This window comes from Felis catus, chromosome F1 (genome assembly GCF_018350175.1).
Source record: "Felis catus isolate Fca126 chromosome F1, F.catus_Fca126_mat1.0, whole genome shotgun sequence".
NCBI classification, from domain to species: Eukaryota; Metazoa; Chordata; class Mammalia; order Carnivora; family Felidae; genus Felis; species Felis catus.
In genome coordinates, this window is record NC_058384.1 from 929,186 (window position 1) to 946,390 (window position 17,205).

The 17,205-nt window shown below is 51.5% G+C and overlaps 1 protein-coding gene across 2 annotated transcripts; it reads left to right on the forward strand.

Annotated features, from left to right (window-relative positions):
- Window positions 1-1,519: 1,519 nt before the first annotated feature.
- CNIH4 (cornichon family AMPA receptor auxiliary protein 4) lies at window positions 1,520-16,443 on the forward strand. Of its 2 annotated transcripts, XM_023247481.2 has the most exons (5): window positions 1,520-1,676; window positions 5,140-5,208; window positions 8,340-8,452; window positions 13,909-14,049; window positions 16,247-16,443. In XM_023247481.2, exons 1-5 carry the CDS (start codon window positions 1,608-1,610, stop codon window positions 16,272-16,274), a joined length of 420 nt encoding a protein of 139 aa, XP_023103249.1. In that variant the 5' UTR covers window positions 1,520-1,607; the 3' UTR covers window positions 16,275-16,443. The 2 variants fall into 2 exon arrangements, with proteins under 2 accessions (XP_023103249.1, XP_019676991.1); XM_019821432.3 differs by lacking the exons at window positions 1,520-1,676; window positions 5,140-5,208 and adding an exon at window positions 6,242-7,048.
- Window positions 16,444-17,205: the final 762 nt, after the last annotated feature.

Below are 17,205 nucleotides of genomic sequence, written 5' to 3' on the forward strand. Positions count from 1 at the left end.
TTCCCTTATTCATCCTCTCCTATGTGGTTTCCTTGCAGACAAACCTGACCCCTTCCATACCTATAGTGCACCACACAGAAGGATGTTTTTATTTTTTTTTTTATTTTTTATTAAAAAAATTTTTTTAATGTTTCTTTATTTTTGACAGAGACAGAGACAGAATGTGAGTGGGTTGGGGCAGAGAGAGAGGGAGGCACAGAATCTGAAGCGGGCTGCAGGCTCCGAGCTGTCAGCACAGAGCCCGACTCAGGATTCGAACCCACAGACCGTGAGATCATGACCTGAGCTGAAGTCGGACGCTCAACCGACTGAGCCACCCAGGCACCCGTGGAAGGATGTTTTTAGAATGTAAATCAGACCAAGGTACTTTTATACTTAAAAGTGTCCTGTGGTTTATCATCATATGAGAATAAAGGTGAAACTTGTGGGGGGGGGGGGGTCCACAAGGCCTGTGTGACCTTTCCATGCCACCTCTGATGGCAGGTCAAAATTCTACCCCCTTGTTCATTGTAGTACGGCCACATGGTCCTTTTTTCCTGTTCCTTAAAGACGTCAAGTTTCTATGAGCAGTGGGGCCTTTGCAATCCTGATTTCCATCTTCTGAAACACGCTTTTGTTCAGAGTTCAAATTAGATGTTAGCTGGTCAGCCTGGCTTTGTTCAGTCTGCAACGTTTCACCTCCCTGTCTTCTTCCAGTTACTTACAACTGCCTGTCAGTAATAGATTTTTGTTGTTGCCCTCGGTCTCCCCCATTGTAATGGAAGCTACCGGAACGTAAGGACCTTCCCCGTCATTCTTCGTGTATCCGTAGGGCCCAGGAGCTGGCACATATTAGCTGGCACCAGAAAATACTGGTGGGGGGATACCTGGCTGGGAGTTGCTTGGGCTTGTGACTCTTGATCCCAAGATCGTGAGTTTAAGCCCCAGGTTGCGTGTGCAGCCTACTTAAAAATAAAAATGAAATAAAAATAAAGTATTGGTTGAACAGATGTGTGAGTTTGATGGACTTTGCCTTTGAAATAAATGGCCTCTTCCCTGTGACTCCCGGCCTGCCTGGCTGGTTTTTGTGCCTGGGGTCAGAGCAGGTCTCGGCTTGCAGTGGGGGCGGGTGCGAGAATACTTGCTTAAGTGAACAAGACGACACACTGCGTCTTCAAAAATCCTAACGTCTGCAGCGGAGCGAGTGGGCGCTGCAACAGCTGAGGCAGGGAACGGTGAGGCCCGCCGACAACGCGGCATCAGGAGGGCGAGTCTCCAGCGGGGTTGTCGCTGTCGGACTTGCGCTTTGCGAGGAGAACCCCTTCCCGTGGCCAAGTCGGGTGCCCGGGGGACGCAAGCGTTCTGTGAATGCTCGCTGATTACTTCCGATCACCGTTTCCGGACCGGTCAGGATGAAGGTGGAACCCCGCCCTCGCCTCGCCTCCACGTCGGGGCTCGCGAACTACACTTCCCAGCCTGCGTCGGGACGGCGGCGGCGGACTACAAGTCCCGGCATGCCGCGGCGCCGGGACTACGCGCCCCAGCGGCCCCGGCGAGGGCCTATCAGGGGCGGGCGGGCGCGCCGGGCGCCGGGGCCGGTTTGACGGAAGGAGCGGCGGCGGAGGAGGATGGAGGCGGTGGTGTTCGTCTTCTCTCTCCTCGACTGTTGCGCGCTCATCTTCCTCTCGGTGTACTTCGTATCCTTGGCTGAGGCGGGCGGAGGCCGGCCGGGCCCGGCGCCCGAGGGACGGGGCTGAGGCGGGGCCGGGCAGGTGCGCGGGAGTGGGGGGCCCGGGCCCCGAGCGCGGAGCCGGGCGGGAGGCCGGCCCCGCTGCCGCTCGCCCCCCCGCCCCGCCGTCCCCCTCGCCGCTGCAGCTGAGCCCTTCTCCTCCCCACCCACCCTTGCCGGGGGCGCGCGGGCCGGCGGGCGTCCCCTCGGGTCGCCGCGGAGCCCTGCGGGGGCCGTGGCGGCAAGCGGGCGTCGTGCGGACCGGGCTTGCGGGGCCCCTGCGGCGGCCGCCTTGGCGTCGGTGCCCGGCCGCGCCCGCACTTTGTGGTCGTGTGCTGTCGTCACGCGGTTTTCGGGGCCCCTGCGTGGATGTGGGACCCGCACCCGCCCGCAGGGAGCGTCCAGCCCCGGGCCAGTCAGAGGTCCTTAAACAGCGGGGAAGAATCCGTGCCAGGCTGCCCCTTGTCCTTCCTCGGGGATCACGGGAGCTGCTTCCTTTGTCATGTCTTCCTTTTGCTTTTTGTTTTAATGTTTATTTCTTGAGAGAGCGAGCGGGGGGAGGGGCAGGGAGGGAGAGAGAGGACCCCAAGCGGGCTCCTTGCTGTCAGCGCAGAGCCCTACGGGGCCTCCACCCCACACAGCCCGTGAGATCGTGGCCTGAGCCACCATCGAGAGTCGGAAGCCCCCTCGGGTTGCTTTCTGAGCGAATCAAACTTTCTTTTCTCCAGAGCACCCTGGCTTGGGGATAGGCGTGGCGTGGGTTTTCGGTGTGACCTCGAACTTTGTTAGGGACAGGCAGCCTGATCTGCAGGGAATGGACACAGTTTGCAGTGAGGACCCCAGTGCTCAGCCAGAGGCTCGCTGTGCGCAGTGTTGCACCTGCCTCAGTCTGTTCTGGGTGAAGTGGGAAGTGTTTACTTCCCAGGAAGGGGCGCGCGTGTGTGTGTGTGTGTGTGTGTGTGTGTGTGTGTGTGTAGTGAGAACACACGTTCGGCACCCAGAACAGTGCCCGCCCCGTGGCCACTGGGCTCTGCCCCACCCCAGCCCAGTTCAGCTGCATATTTTTCTTTAACAGATGAATTCTAACGAGAACTTAAGATTGTTTTGTTTTTACTTTGAAGATTTTTATTTTTTATTAAAAAAAATTTTTTTAATGTTTATTCAGACAGCATAAGTGGGGCGGGGGGAGGGGGGTGGGCAGGGAGAGGGAGACACAGAATCCAAAACAGGCTCCAGTCTCAAGCTGTCAGCACAGAGCCTGACACGAGGCTCGAACACACAAACTGAGCTGAAGTCAGGTGCTTAACGGACTGAGCCACCCCAGCACCCCTCAAGGTTTTATTTTTAAGTAATCTCTACACCCAACAGGGGGCTCAAATTCATGACCCCGGGCTCGAGAGTCGCAGGCTCCACCGACTGAGCCAGCCAGGCACCCAAGAACCTTCAGTTTTATTAGGTTTGGTGAAATGACTCAAAAAACAGAATTACTGGCCTAAATTTTGGTGACCTATGTCCCTCTTGTGACATAAAGAACTGGGACTTAACAGAGAAATAAAACCTGAGTTTCTGGTTTTGATGTTTGGAAAGCTAGGCTCGATTTAAAATAGCCTTGGCTTATAGCAAATTGTGTACAAAAGAAAGTGTTAGGTAGACATTAAGGTGCGTGTAGGGTGTGTTTCGCTGGGATTCAGCACGTTACTGGCATTTTGGATAGTTGCCTGAGCTTCCTTCTGGAGGTAGAAATGGTCAGGGTAGAAGTTCTGTAGGGATGGGAGTTTCCTGGACTTCGAACCCCGAAGAAAGCCTGTGCCGAAGGGGAGGGGTGGGTGTTCAGAATCAGACAAGAGCAAAGGTGCAGAGACAGGCATGTTTATGGCATTCCTGGGTGATGGGGTCAAGGCATAGAGCATCTGGAGCACACGGTTGATTTTGGCCGGAGAAGGTCAAGGTTGGAAAGGCTGGATTAGGTCAGACTTTGAAAGGTTTGCCTGTGAAGGTGGGGACAACTTGAGCTTTCACTTCTATCCTCGAGGCAGTAGGGAGCCATGGAATGTTCTTGACATTAACAAATGGTGTGTTAGGAAGATGAGTCTGTAGAGTGGGTTGGAAAGAGGAAAGACTGGAAGGTAAGAAACCATTGGGGAATGGACCTGTGTGGGTTTGAAATAGGGTTCGAACCGTGGGCCGGTGGAAGGCAGGATTCTTGGGCACAGCAGGCCAGTGAAGGCTGCTTGTGGGGTGTGAACACGAAGGCAGCGATGACCCCCCGGGGTTTGAGCCTGGATAAGTGATGCTTGTGTCGGCGACAGAAACGAAACCCACGTGGACGTGGAACAATTTGTGGAGACGGTGACGAGTTTGACTTTTATTGTGTTGAGGTGATAGGGGAATATCCGTACAGAAATGTTTAGAATTTGGCTCTTTCACTTGTGTTATTGGACATTTCCAAACATTACAGTAGAGAGCGTAGCGTAATAAACCCCGTGTTTCTGTCGCCTGCTGACAGTGATCTTCAGCATTTTGCTGTTATCCTTTCTGCTTTGTCCCAGCTATTGGGGGGCAGGGGGTGGGGGGTGGAGAATTTATTTGACAGTAGTTTTCAGGCCTTGTATCATTCAGTTGAGGCCGTTTCCTTCTGTGTCTGTCCTCACATTTTTGTGAGTTTATATTTTATGCTAAAACTCGTTTTTTGCTTAATTCTACTAGAATGTGTGCTTACGGTGCAAAGTTTGGGAAAGAGAGAAAAATACTAGGAAAACAAATCCTCTATGAGGAGCCATAACCACTGCTCACCTGTGACCCCACTGTATCGATAGTTTGTGTCCTGTTTCCTTTTCGCACATCTTGAGTCTTCGAAGACATTTTGTGGGTCTGTCATAAATAAACACTATTTTTCTATTCAGGCTTTTCACATTTAAGTTGTTTTTATAGGTCTTATTTTCCAATTCTTATGGTCATTTTCACTTTTGAGGAACTCAGATTGGATGTTCTGGTATGGGTCACTTGAGAATTGAGCATACTAAGATTCTTTTGTGAAAATAATTTGTTGAACATAAATGACAAAATTGAGTTGTCTAATGAGTGAACTTTAAGGAAATAACTAAAATTTTTTCAAGGCAAATCTAATCCTGCACTACAGTTGGGTTTTTTTCCGAAACTTAAAAACACTTAGCTATAACAAAGAAAAAAGTCTTGTAGGGGCACCGGCGTGGCTCAGGTCACGATCTCACGGTTCACGAGGTCGAGCCCCACATCAGGCTCTGTGCTGACAGCTCAGAGCCTGGAGCCTGCTAAGGAGTCTGTGTCTCCCTCTCTGTCTCTGCCCCTCCCCTGCTGACGCTCTCACGTGCGCGCTCTCTCTCAAAAACAATAAATAAAACAAAAAGTTAAAAAAAAAAAAAAGTCTTGTAATTCCTTATCTTGATCCTCAGATAATTACATTGTCCGATTTAGAATGTGATTACATTAATGCTAGATCATGTTGCTCCAAATTAAACAAGGTAAGACATTTCCTTACTCGTTTTTTGTGTTTGAGGTTATTACAGATCACCAACATATGTATATTTGGTTTTGAAGTGCATGTTGTTTCCTACTCGTTGGAATGCTTGTAGAGCTACTGTGTTTCTGCAATATTTTAGATCGTGAAACTGTACTGGGAGACCCCACTTGAAATTTGTTGCTTTGCTCGGCTTCTACCTTGTCCCTGTGTCCATAGGTACTTTAGGACGAAAAGGCTTGTTACGAGGATAATCGTTTTTGTCTTCTGTGTCGAAACCCGTCCTCCCTGCTCGTGACTAAAAAGCCCAGTCTGTTTTGTTGCATAAAAGATGCCCTTCTTTTCGTGGTTTGCTGAGAAATGGAATAAATTAGTTGATTTGTCTCGAGACCGTTTTACCTTTAGTGCATGGTCAGAACTCTGTGTTGGCAAGGATGCTCTGAACCGCAGGGTTTGTCTGGATGTAGGGAAACCAGTTAGTCCTGATTCATTTTACGAGCTGAGCAGACAGAAGACTTTCTGGATAAAAGTTCACGTCACAGCTCAGTAAATCCTGCGAGGTGCTCTCGGCTTCACCCGGAAGTCATTCCCGTGTGTTTTTTCTCTTCTGCATCTGCTTCTATTTCTCTGGTCCATGGGGGAAAAACGTGACATTCGGACAATTAAAATTTCTGGCAAACTATGTTCCTCCTCTTCTTGTTTTCTTTATTTTGAATTTTCCAGAATGTGGTTTCATACAGTGATAGACCTAGTCTTCGAAATAAAAGATTTTGTGTGTATTTATCTGCCAAACTGCAAGACTTTTTAAAAAAATCGAGGCGTAATCAGCATTATATTACTTTCAGCCTTCTCATCTTTAGGAGAATGGTTATTTATTTTACCAGCCGGGTTGTATTTTTTTTTTTTAATGATTATTTATTTTGAGGGAAAGAGCCTGTGCATGTGCACATGGGGGAGGGGCAGGGAGAGAGAGAATCCCAGGCAGGTCCATGCTCAGCACAGAGCCCGACACGGGGTTCCAGTCTCACAAGCTGTGACATCATGACCTGAGCCCAAATCAAGAGTCCGGCGCCCAACGGACTGAGCCACCCGGGCGCCCCTCCCCTCTTTTTCTCTCTTCTCTTTCACCAGCTTTCACGCACTGATAATTCATCTGCTGGATTCTCTGCCCATTCTTTTTAAAAGTTTTGTCCCTTTGGGTTTTTTCCTGCCTTTTGGTCTTAAGATTCCTTCTGCTTCATCTTCTGATTTCCCACGGACACGCCATTTACGGCAAGGTTTGCGTTTCTGAGACCTTGTTCCCTCGCTCAGGTGTGAGTGTCCTGGCTCTCTGAGAATCTCGATTAGAGTAGTTTTGAAATTGCCTTCTGCTTCCTACATTGTATCTGCTTCCTCCGAGCTCCTCTCCCTTTGTTTTCCCCTCGCGGGAGCTTCCTCAATTCCTGGTACACGGCCGTCCGTCCGTGCTTAGGGCAAGGCACTCACAGACTCGCGGAGGCGCCGGGCCGTGGGCCAGGCTGTGGGCCGACGTGTAGACAGGCCGCCTCACCGCGGGGTCATCGGCGTCCCCCTGGACTCTTGCTGGGGCACCCGAGAGGGCAGCTGTTCGCACGTGTTCTGTCGCGTGCCGTTCAGTTACTCCACGGGAGGACTTTCCGGGCCCCTGCCCAGTGCAGGTATTCAGAGAGCAAGTTAGGGGGAGGACACCTCGCTGAGGAGGGACGACCACGAAAACACAGGGCTTGGCTGAAAGGGAGGAAAGCAAGCAGAGGAAAGCGAAGCGTCGCTTCCTAAGACTCTCGCCTCTCGTTTGTGGCTGTAAAACGAAGTGACTGCCGCCCAAGGTAAGAAATCGGTTTGGAAGCTACGCTGGGGGCCGGGGGCCGAGGGTGCGGCCGGTGGTAGCGGTAAAAGCGTTTCCAGCTCTGCGGGGGCCACGCCTGGTCTCCTTCCGGGCAGCGGCGTCCTGAGGTGCGAGGTGCAGGTGCGGGCATCCTCGGCCACGGTTTACAGATGCGAAAATCGTGGCTCCGAGAGGGAGGGCGACCTTTCCTGAGCCTGCGGAGCCAATCAGTAGGGGAGAGCGGGGACCCAGCTCCAGGTTTGTTTGGCTTCTGCAGCTTACCCTTGTAAGCGTTGTGCTCAATTGGTCACACTTCAGAAACTCTATTTTGTGTCTTTAAAAGTTTGTTGATTGCCAATTAGGTTTAAGGCCTAGCAGATCCCTTCTTTGTTTCCAGAAATAAAGTATCTAAAATGGAAATGCGAGAGACCTGGGCCCAGTGTGTTTGGACTTAGACTATTTTATTCTGCCAACTAAGTAGCTTTGCGACCTTGGGCAAATTACTTAACCTCTCTGAGTTTTGCCTTTCTCCTTTCTGCAAGAGGCAGTTTGTGTCTGCCTGTTACTGTTACTGTTAACTTCCACGGAAAGGAAAGTCTCTATTCGCAGGGGAGGAGGATTACTGGTGGAAGGAGGGCCTGCTGCCACAGCTGTTGGCGCATGAGCAGTAGAGTACCCCGTGGTTGGCAGCACGCGTAGGTAAGGGCCCGGGTGCCGTGGGGCCAGTAGGCTGGGATTCCCGGATCCGGGTCCGTTGTCATATTTGGTCAGCTCCTCGCTGTTACTGTGAGCTCTTAAAGTACGTGTGTGTGTGTGTGTGTGTGTGTGTGTGTGTGTGAGAGTGAGAGAGAGAGGGAGAGAGAGAGAGAGAGAGGGAGAGAGGGAGAAAGGATTTCCCTCATGGTTCGGGGGATTGGAGAATGTTTACGATTGATATGCTGATTTGCGAGACAGTGTATATTTGAATATAAACCACCCCGGTTAGAGTGAGGGGCTTTGGCACAGACCTCGGAATAGCAGGTAAATGATGCTCCGTTTTTTCCCCAGTTGTCATTCATACCCGCTTAATGAATGAATCTGAACCTTTGCTGAGGATAAAACTTAATTGCAATTTAAGTGCATTATGTTTAAGCTGTGTGTGACGTGTTTGCACGGCAGGAGCGTTGGCAGCGTATGCACATCTGGGTCATCCGAGTCTAAAAATAAATCTTGGAACACTAGCTTGTAAACGCTGCGTATCCACTGACTTAGCTTCAGATAACACGATGTAACGCCGTGTTCTTCCCTTGCAGTGGGTCATTCCCGAACTGATCGGCCACACCGTCGTCACCGTGTTAATGCTCATCTCATTGCACTGGTTCATCTTCCTTCTCAACCTGCCCGTTGCCACTTGGAATATATATCGGTGAGTATAGTTTAGTTTGTTTACTGATGCTTCGTGTCCTGGCATTTAAAGGAAAATTTAAAAAAATGTTTTAATGCTTTTTTTCTGCAATAAAATACGTGCCAGTCACGACATAACTGACAGCCGAATGCCACATAGAGTCAGCATAAATTCCTGTTTACTTTGGCAATAGCAGTTTGCATCGTCCAGTCTTAGAGTCAGAACACGAATTTACACGCATAAATTTTAACAATTTGTAATGTTCAGTTGCGATGTCTAAGGATGTGTGTGTTTTCCATAAGAATGGTCAATAGTCTAAGACTATAAGATTCTTGTTACTTATAGATTTTAATTAGAATATACTGGGAATGCTTCAGAGAGAATTTCACTTTAGTTTTTAATTTATCTTTGTACTCTAATTTTGTTTTAAGTTTATTTATTTTGACAGAGAGAGAGGGAGAGAGAGGGAGAGAGAGAGAGAGGGAGAGAATACCAAGCAGGCTCCACTCTGTCAGTGCAGAGCCCCACATGGGGCTCGATCTCACCAACTGTGAGATCAGGACCTGAGCTGAAATCAAGAGTCAGACGCGCTCAGCTGAGCTGCTCAGGCGCCCCGAGGATTTCACTTTAAAGCCTGCAGAGTAGATCACATCAGAACTCTAACTTAACGCATTCAGAAGTGTTTCAGGCCCCGCTCAGTGGACACACACTGGATGTGCTGTGACTGTAGTGGGGCAGTTATACGGGATGCATTTTCTTGTGAAGGTCTGTGGGGGGATGGGATTGCTTTTATTGTGCCTTGCTGCTCTGCTAAATTTTTAGGTTTTGGTTTTATTTTTATCTAGTTTTTTGAGGTGTAATCATTCATCATATTTTTACATGTGAGTTTTTATTTTTATTTTTTAAAGTTTATTAATTTTTTAAAAGTTTATTTATTTTTAGTAATCTCCATACCCAATGTGAGGCTCGAACTCAGGACCTCGAGATCATGAGTCACGTGCTTTTCTGATAGAGGCAGCCAGGAGTCCCATAAATGTGATTTTAAAGTGCAGTTAGAGGGGCGCTTGGGTGGCTCAGTGGGTTGGGCGTCTGACTTCAGCTCAGGTCATGATCTCGAGGTTTATGGGTTCGAGCCCCACACTGGGCTCTGTCCTGACAGCTTGGAGTCTGGAGCCTGCTTTGGATTCTGTGTCTCCTGTCTCTCTCTGCTCCTCTCCTGCTCACATTCTGTCTCTCTCTCTCTCTCAAAAATAAACGTTAAAAAACAGTAAATAAATAAATATGAAAAATAAAGTGTAGTCAGAATCAGAAGGATGGGGTACCGCCAGCTCAGAAGCGCATGTGACTCTTAAGGTCCTTAGTTTGAGTCCTGTGTTGGGTATAGAGATTACTTAAATAAATAAGACCTAAGAAAAAGAAGAAGCATAAAGAAAAGAATAGGGGAGGGTGGGAGGAGGTGATAGCACACAGAAGGCTGTGAGGAGGAGGAAGTGAGCAGATTTGGGGGATGAATTTAAAAAGATGGTGAGACTAGGACCTGAGCCACGGCAGGGATTTTAAATCTCTGGACCTCTTTTCCAGAGGGAAACCAATACTTTTTAAGTTTCTCAGTGTCCTTGCATGGTCATCCCGGAGACCAGCACCCTGACCTGAGCTCAGCTAGAGCACGGGCCCCTGCCCCAGTTGGCAAGGTGCCGTCCCACGCAGACTTTGAGCATGGCTCACTATCCCTGTGATCAGGAACAGGAATTTGGGAGGGAGAGCGGGAATCCTGAGACTGTATCTCAGTGACTCCCTGAGCCCGCACCGTCATTCGTCTGTGACGACAGAGAGTGCCAGAGGAAGGGAGGCTGGCTCCATGCGGCCTCTTCGTGCGTGGTACCAAGTATGGTGGAAGGTTCTAGCCGGTTTACTGGGGGGACAGAAAAGTTCCGTAGATTCTGTTTCCCGTCATCACAAAGATCACGTGGGTTTATTGCCCTGATAATTTATTCCCCCAGTGACAGATTGGCTGGCTGTTCCCAAATTTACCTGCTACTTAAAAAGGTTTAAAAAAAAAAGTCAACAGACGGACCCTTTCCCCTTTGCAGACATCTGCACTTCCTGCTTTTGGGGGCGCAGACCCGTGTGAGACGGGCTCTGCCCGCAGGCCAAGAGGCAAACGCTGAGTGACAAAATAGGCAGCTGGCTTCAGTACGAGGCTGGCTGGGGCACCCGATGGGTGGCGGGGAGGCCTCGCGCTGGGACCTTCCCAGGAGGGGTGTCTGCGCAGGGCCTACACGGGGAAGGGGAAGGTCTGACAGACGGGAGGGGGAAGGACTTCTCCAGGGTGTGCGGACAAGGGAGCGCTGGGGGGCTGGAGGCAGACGCACCAGGCGTAAGGGCCGGCAGGCTGCAGGCGCGGACGAGGGAGCCGGAAGAGCTGCTGATGCGGTCAGGACACGCCACCCAGAACCACGCGCACCGGCCCGCGGAGCCCGTGTATCAGCACGCGCGCTGGTGGCAGGACGTTCACCCACTGCGTGTTCTCTGTTCAGGATCTTTCTAGTATGTTCATACGTGTAAGCAGCCGGCACCAGTCTGTTCTAGAACATGCTCCTCACCCCAGAAGGAAGCCTAACCCTAACCCATTAGCAGTCTCTCCTCCCCTCCCCTCCACTACCCTTCCCCTCCCCCTCCCCTCTTCTCCTCTCCTCTCCCCTCCCCTCCACTTTCCTCCCCCTTGCCTCTCCTTTCCCTTCCCTCTCCTCCCCTCCCCTCCCCTCCCCTCCCCTCCCCTCCCCTCCCCACCCCTCCCCTCCCCTCCCCTCCCCTCCCCTCCCCTCCCCTGGCCCTGAGTAATCAGTTTCCCTTCTGTCTCTCATAAGATAACCTATTCTGTGCAGACCTGTCAGACAGGAGAGATCAATATGTGCTCTTTTGTGACTGGTTTTGTCACTCGGCACGTTTTCCAGGCTCATCCGTGTGGCGGGTACCGTGTTCATTCCCTTTAGTTGCCGAATCCTGTTCCACTGTGTGGACAGCCTGCATTTTGTTTATGCAGCGGATGAGCATTTCCGTTGCTTGTACTTTCCGGCTGTTACGAACAGTTGCCCTGTGAACATTCATGTGCGTGTTTTTGTGCGGACACACGTTTTCTTTTCCTAGGAGTGGATTTGCTGGCTCACGTGGTAACTTTGCATTGAACTTTTTGAGGAGCTGCCTGGGGTTCAAAAGCAGCCGCACCATTTTGTGTTCCCATCAGCTGTGTGTGCGGGTTCCTGTTTCTCCACATCCTCGCCAACACCTCTTGTGCGTCTTTCTTTTTTTTAATTTAAGTAGCATCTACCCCCGCGGTCGTGACCACCAGATCATGAATCGCACGCCCTTCCGACTGAGCCCGCCCGGCGCCCCTGTGACTTTTCGTTTGAGCCATCCCATTGGGCGTGGTGTTTCGCTGTGGTTCTGACCCCATTTCTCTGGTGACTAACGACCTGGGTACCTTCGAATGTGCTTCGTAGCCATTTGTGCATCTTGTTCGCTCTGTATGCTTTTGAGCAGCTAAGCTGATGAAGGAAGTGATCTTTGGGAAGATTTCCTGGGAACATCGGGTGGTAAGGACAGGCTGGTGGGGAAGAGCCAGGAGGCAGGGGTGGGACCGGAGGGCCGGGGCAGGGCTGTGACGCGGACGTGCAGAGGACACCCCCGTGTGAGCGGGACTCGGAGGGGAGGGTGGACGGAGAAGGAGTCTGACCGCCTGTCGGTGACGGATGAGGGCCGGGGCAGTCAGGACCTGCGGGAGAGGGCTCTGAGACGGAGCGGAGTCGCTCAGCTCTCAGTTACTCAGGGGCGGCAGGATTCGGGGAGTGGGGGGGGGGTGGTTAAGTTTGTGGAACTCGGGGGCATTTGCATCTCACGGACGTCCATGTGAGAACTGCGCGTGGTAGGCAGGGACCGGCACGTGCGAGGTTAGGGCACGTCCTTGCACATGTAGTCCCGAGGGGTGTTGAAGCGGGTGGACGCTCCCCGAGTAAGCCGGCTCCTCGGCTGTAAAGGGGGTCGTGTGGGGGAGCACCTGGTGCACGCGCAGTGATGGGAAGGAAGTGGGAAAGCCTGAGGGCTTCCCCGGCGTGTTAAACCAGGGCCTTCAGACTTTTTTAAAAAGTTGGGAGTCCCTCCCGAGTCTGGGAACATTGGGTTGAACTGGTCTGGCGTCGGAACGCAGAGCGGGCTCGCGGTGCCCTCCCTTGCTTTGGCTTGTGGCCCTTGCCCCCGTCCCCACAACTGCCGCGCCTCCACCGCTCCGCAGAGGGCGTTTCTGACTTGTCGGGATAGGATCGCTTAATAATACCGTGCACTCAGCCTGCATTTTTAACGGTTCCGTAAAGTTAGGCGTTACGTGCCGTGTCTGAACTATTTACTGTCTGAACTGAAGAGGGGTTTTGTTTTATCGGGGTAGCACTTACTCTAGATCATTTCCCTTCTGTCCCCTCTAAATTGGGTCTGTAAACTGGCACCATTCACAGACCATGCGGATGGAGGCGTGTCATCCTCGGATCAGGAGCCTCCCTCCTTTGTGACATGGGAATAACTGAGACTACTCCTCCCCGTAAAGGTGTTGTGGGACGAATTGTATTAATTATTTCAGAACTTTCTAGATAAACAAGTTTCTAAGAACTTGATAAAATTGGTTTGGTTTTGGAGTCCCCTTCGCTGTGTCTGCTGGAAAACGGCCGTAGGTATGACCGGTTTAGAAGTTTTCTACAGGTGGGTAAAAGGGTCTCAAAGCATAAAATACCCTTCTCTGGAGTGTTACCAGATTTGTTTAGAGGGCAGAAAATTAACAAGCGTTGTATCTTTCAGAGGAAAACCACATGGTGGCCAATGACATCATCATACTCAGTCCGTCCGTGTCTGGTCTGAATTTTAGGTTGCTGTGATTGGTCACTTTTATTTTTTTATGTTTTTGAGAGAGCGCGAGAGAGAGCGAGCGCGCACGAGCAGGGGAGAGGCAGGGAGAGAGAGGGAGACACAGAATTCAAAGCAGGCTCCGGGCTCTGAGCTGTCAGCACAGGGCCTGACATGGGGCTTGAACTCATGAACTGCGAGATCATGGCCTGAGCTGAAGCTTAACCGAGTGAGCCACCCAGGCGCCCCTGTGATTGGTCACTTTTTTTTTTTTTTTTTTAAATTTTTTTTTTTTCAACGTTTATTTATTTTTGGGACAGAGAGAGACAGAGCTTGAACGGGGGAGGGGCAGAGAGAGAGGGAGACACAGAATCGGAAACAGGCTCCAGGCTCCGAGCCATCAGCCCAGAGCCTGACGCGGGGCTCGAACTCCCGGACCGCGAGATCGTGACCTGGCTGAAGTCAGACGCTTAACCGACTGCGCCACCCAGGCGCCCCGATTGGTCACTTTTAAGGGCTGGTTGTTGTTGGCTACTTACTTTGAATGAATGTGCTGATGATTGGATTTCCTTTTATCGCGTGTGCATCAGGTTCATTATGGTGCCGAGTGGTAACATGGGAGTGTTCGACCCGACAGAGATCCACAATCGGGGTCAGCTGAAGTCGCACATGAAGGAAGCCATGATCAAGCTTGGTTTCCACTTGCTCTGTTTCTTCATGTATCTTTACAGGTGAGTTCACGGCCCCCTGGCGTTGCCCTGCACGGACGCCTGCTCACGGTGGGGGGCTGTGGGTTCTGCGGCAACGCTGCGGAGCCTTGGGGGACCCTGTGGAATTCTCCCGGCCTAGACTTCTGTGCCATCGGATCAGCGATCTGTGTGACCTGCCGTAGGTACTCGGGATGTTAGTTGCTCCGTGGCTGCGGAGGCTGTCCCCGGCTCCCAGGGACCGGCCGCCTCGGGTCTCCGGGGGATGTGGTGAGGACGTAGGTGTGCGCTGCCTCGCCACGTGCCAGGCAGCCCGTCCCCGTAAAACCGCGTCTGCCTTCCAGTCGTAGCGGATGGGAATGACGGGTACCAGCAAGGACTGGCCCCCAGACGCGGGAAGCCTCGTGCGGTCCTGTCTGAACCTTAAATTGTGTTTTAGGGAGAAACATGCCACCTTTTCCCTTATCTGTCGCCAGGCCAAGGAGTCGAGCAAAGAAGAGAAAAAAATTGTGTGTATGATTCGATTAAACCTTTAGGAGACTAGAAGTCAGCCTTAACCTTTTTTATGCAGGCTTAACGAGATCATTCCTATTTTTCTTCCCAGGTAAATTTTAATTTTTCACACAGGCATGAGGACTGTTAGAAAGAACTTGTGTTGGCCTAAATTTTTGTCACTCAGAGGGTTCCGATATCTAGAAACTGCATAGAGATGGCAGGTTTTTTCTTTAAGTTCATTTTGAGAGACTGAGTGCGAGCAGGGGAGGGGTAGAGAGAATCCCCAGCAGGGTCCATGCTGCCGGCACAGAGCCCGACGTGGGGCTCGAACCCGTGAACCAGGAGATCATGAGATGAGCCAAAATTAAGACTCAGATGCTGAATAGACTGAGCTACCCAGGCGCCCCTTTAATAATTTATTTTTAACGTTTACTTATTTTTGAGAGAGCCAGCGTGTGAGCAAGGGAGGGGCAGAGAGGGGGGACGGAGGAGGCCGACAGCACAGAGCCCGACGTGGGGCTCGAGCTCATCAACCATGAAATCGTGACCTGAGCCGAAGTCAGACGCTCAACCGACTGAGTCCCCCAGGTGCCCCTTGTCAGGTTTCTAATGCGGGGATTTCACGCGGGTTCTGTCTGGAATCGCCTGCCGCGTGGCGGACACTCACATCCGTCCGTGTTTCTTACCCAGAATGAAAGGGAGATATTCTTCAGATAGTGATGGGGTCGATGCTCTGGGTGTTCCGCTTGGGTGCTGGGCTCGTGTGGTCTGGGGGCGACCGCTTACCGTGTGACCCAGGGCTGCTTCTTAACCTCTCTATGCCTCAGTTTCTTTGTCTGAAAATGGGACGGTATCTAATGCCTGCCTCGTTGGATTATGATCCGGACTAAATGAGATAATGCATGTAAAGCATGTAGGTTTGTGCTGACTGGCGGTAAACTCTCAGAATCTTTCACGGGGATTAGCCGCTCCCGTGAATCTGTGCTGCACGTGGGCTGCACTTGGTTTGGTTAAATTTGGGCAACGAATCACTGCATTAGTAACGTGTAAGGGGGTTTCTGTGAAGTCTGGTCATCTAAGCAGGGAAAGAAAATGATGGTAGTTTCGTTGCTGCTGTTAACTGTGGTGGTTTTAGCAGAGCGTTTACTGAGCGACCGCTGAGTGTCAGACGCCGTCAGGCCGTGCGGGCGGCGCCCAGGAACAGCCCGGAATCCCGCGTGGAAGCGAGGGTCCTGCCCGGTGCACTGCCGGGCTGCAGTTTGCGTGTGCAGAGAATGAAAGTCTTGTTTGGTTTTCTGTGTTTGCTCCAAACTGTAGCCCGACGTTGGTTTCAGGTTGTACTCCCACCCCCACCCCAGTTATTTATTTTTTTCTAAGTGAAAAAAATTAAGGCTTTGAGAGGCCCTAATTACACATTTTTTTAAAGTTTATTTAGAGAGAGAGCAAGCACGGGCAGGGGAGGGGAAGAGAGGGAGAGAGAGAATCCTAAGCAGGCTCGCACTGTCGGCACAGAGCCCCACTTGGGGCTCGATCTCACGACCTGAGCTGAAATCAAGAGTCAGAAGCTCAGCTGACTGAGCTCCCCAGACGCCCCTGGACATTCTTTCTTTTACGTGTAAACGATGGTCTGTTCCTTGCTGAGCCTCAGACGGCAGCGTGGCCGGGCCGGGCCGTGCAGGAACGCCGCTGAGGAGACGTCGGTAACACCGATCTCTTCTCCCCGCAGTATGATCTTGGCTCTGATAAACGACTGAGGCTGCGGGCGCCGCGTCCGGAGCCGGCCCACACCACCGTGCGTCGTCGGGGAGCCAGAGACCACGTGGATCATCCTGAGAACCGTGACCATAGCAGTATATTTTTTCCTCTTTGAACAAAATAAAATATTTTTGCTGTATTTTTACCATATAAAGTATTTAAAAAACACGAATTGAGTTTTTGTAGATTTCTGGTTCTCCACGTCAGCCTGAACCCCAACGTGTGGTTTTCATCATCTGTGTGTCGAGGACTGGCATTTGTACGTAGTGACGGCACGGCCGCCCCAGCCTTGCCGGCTGCAGAAACACAGGGAAGCCTGTGGACAGCGGAAAAGGCAGAGTGCGGAGCGCCGCTGGCCACCCAGGCAGAGGAGGAAAGTGTTGCCCTTTGGCCTCTGTCGAGGCAGCTTCGCTACGTTCAGTATGGTTTCAAGGTTTGTGGGACTGTTGGCTGAGTTTTCTCACAAGAACGTTAACAGAAAGTGACATTTCAAAAACTACGTATTTCTTTGCAGAATCTGTGAAACCTTATAAGCCATTTGCCCAGGTACAGTGTAATTCCCGCTTCTAGAAAGGAAAATAAATCAAAAAAGCAAAATATTATCAAGCATTTTCATTTAAAGCCACGGCCTCCAAACTCCGCCTCAAACCCATTCGACCGCACTGGCTCCAGCCGGGTCTTGCTTTCGTGTTCTAGCCGATCCCGCTGCATTTGGTTCCCGGGGTTAATGGGTTTGGGGCAGTGATTTGGCACGAGATGCTCATCAGATTAGAGCAGGAACGGCGGGTCGTCGAGGGACCTTGGAGCCCGTCACCGCTCTGCCTGGGGCCCCGCTACCGCGCCGATGACCAACGCGTGATGTGGGAGACCTGGACGAGCCGCCCCTGCGGTTGGTGGGAGCCCCGGGGGAGCACTCACCTCTCCGGCTCC

Excerpts from the sequence above, each read along its gene's own strand:
- CNIH4 (XM_023247481.2), top strand. The coding sequence starts at position 1,608 with ATGGAGGCGGTGGTGTTCGTCTTCTCTCTCCTCGACTGTTGCGCGCTC. Across the intron at positions 5,209-8,339 it reads GTTGCTCCAAATTAAACAAG|TGGGTCATTCCCGAACTGAT; the intron begins GTAAGACATTTC and ends CTTCCCTTGCAG. Across the intron at positions 14,050-16,246 it reads TTCTTCATGTATCTTTACAG|TATGATCTTGGCTCTGATAA; the intron begins GTGAGTTCACGG and ends TTCTCCCCGCAG.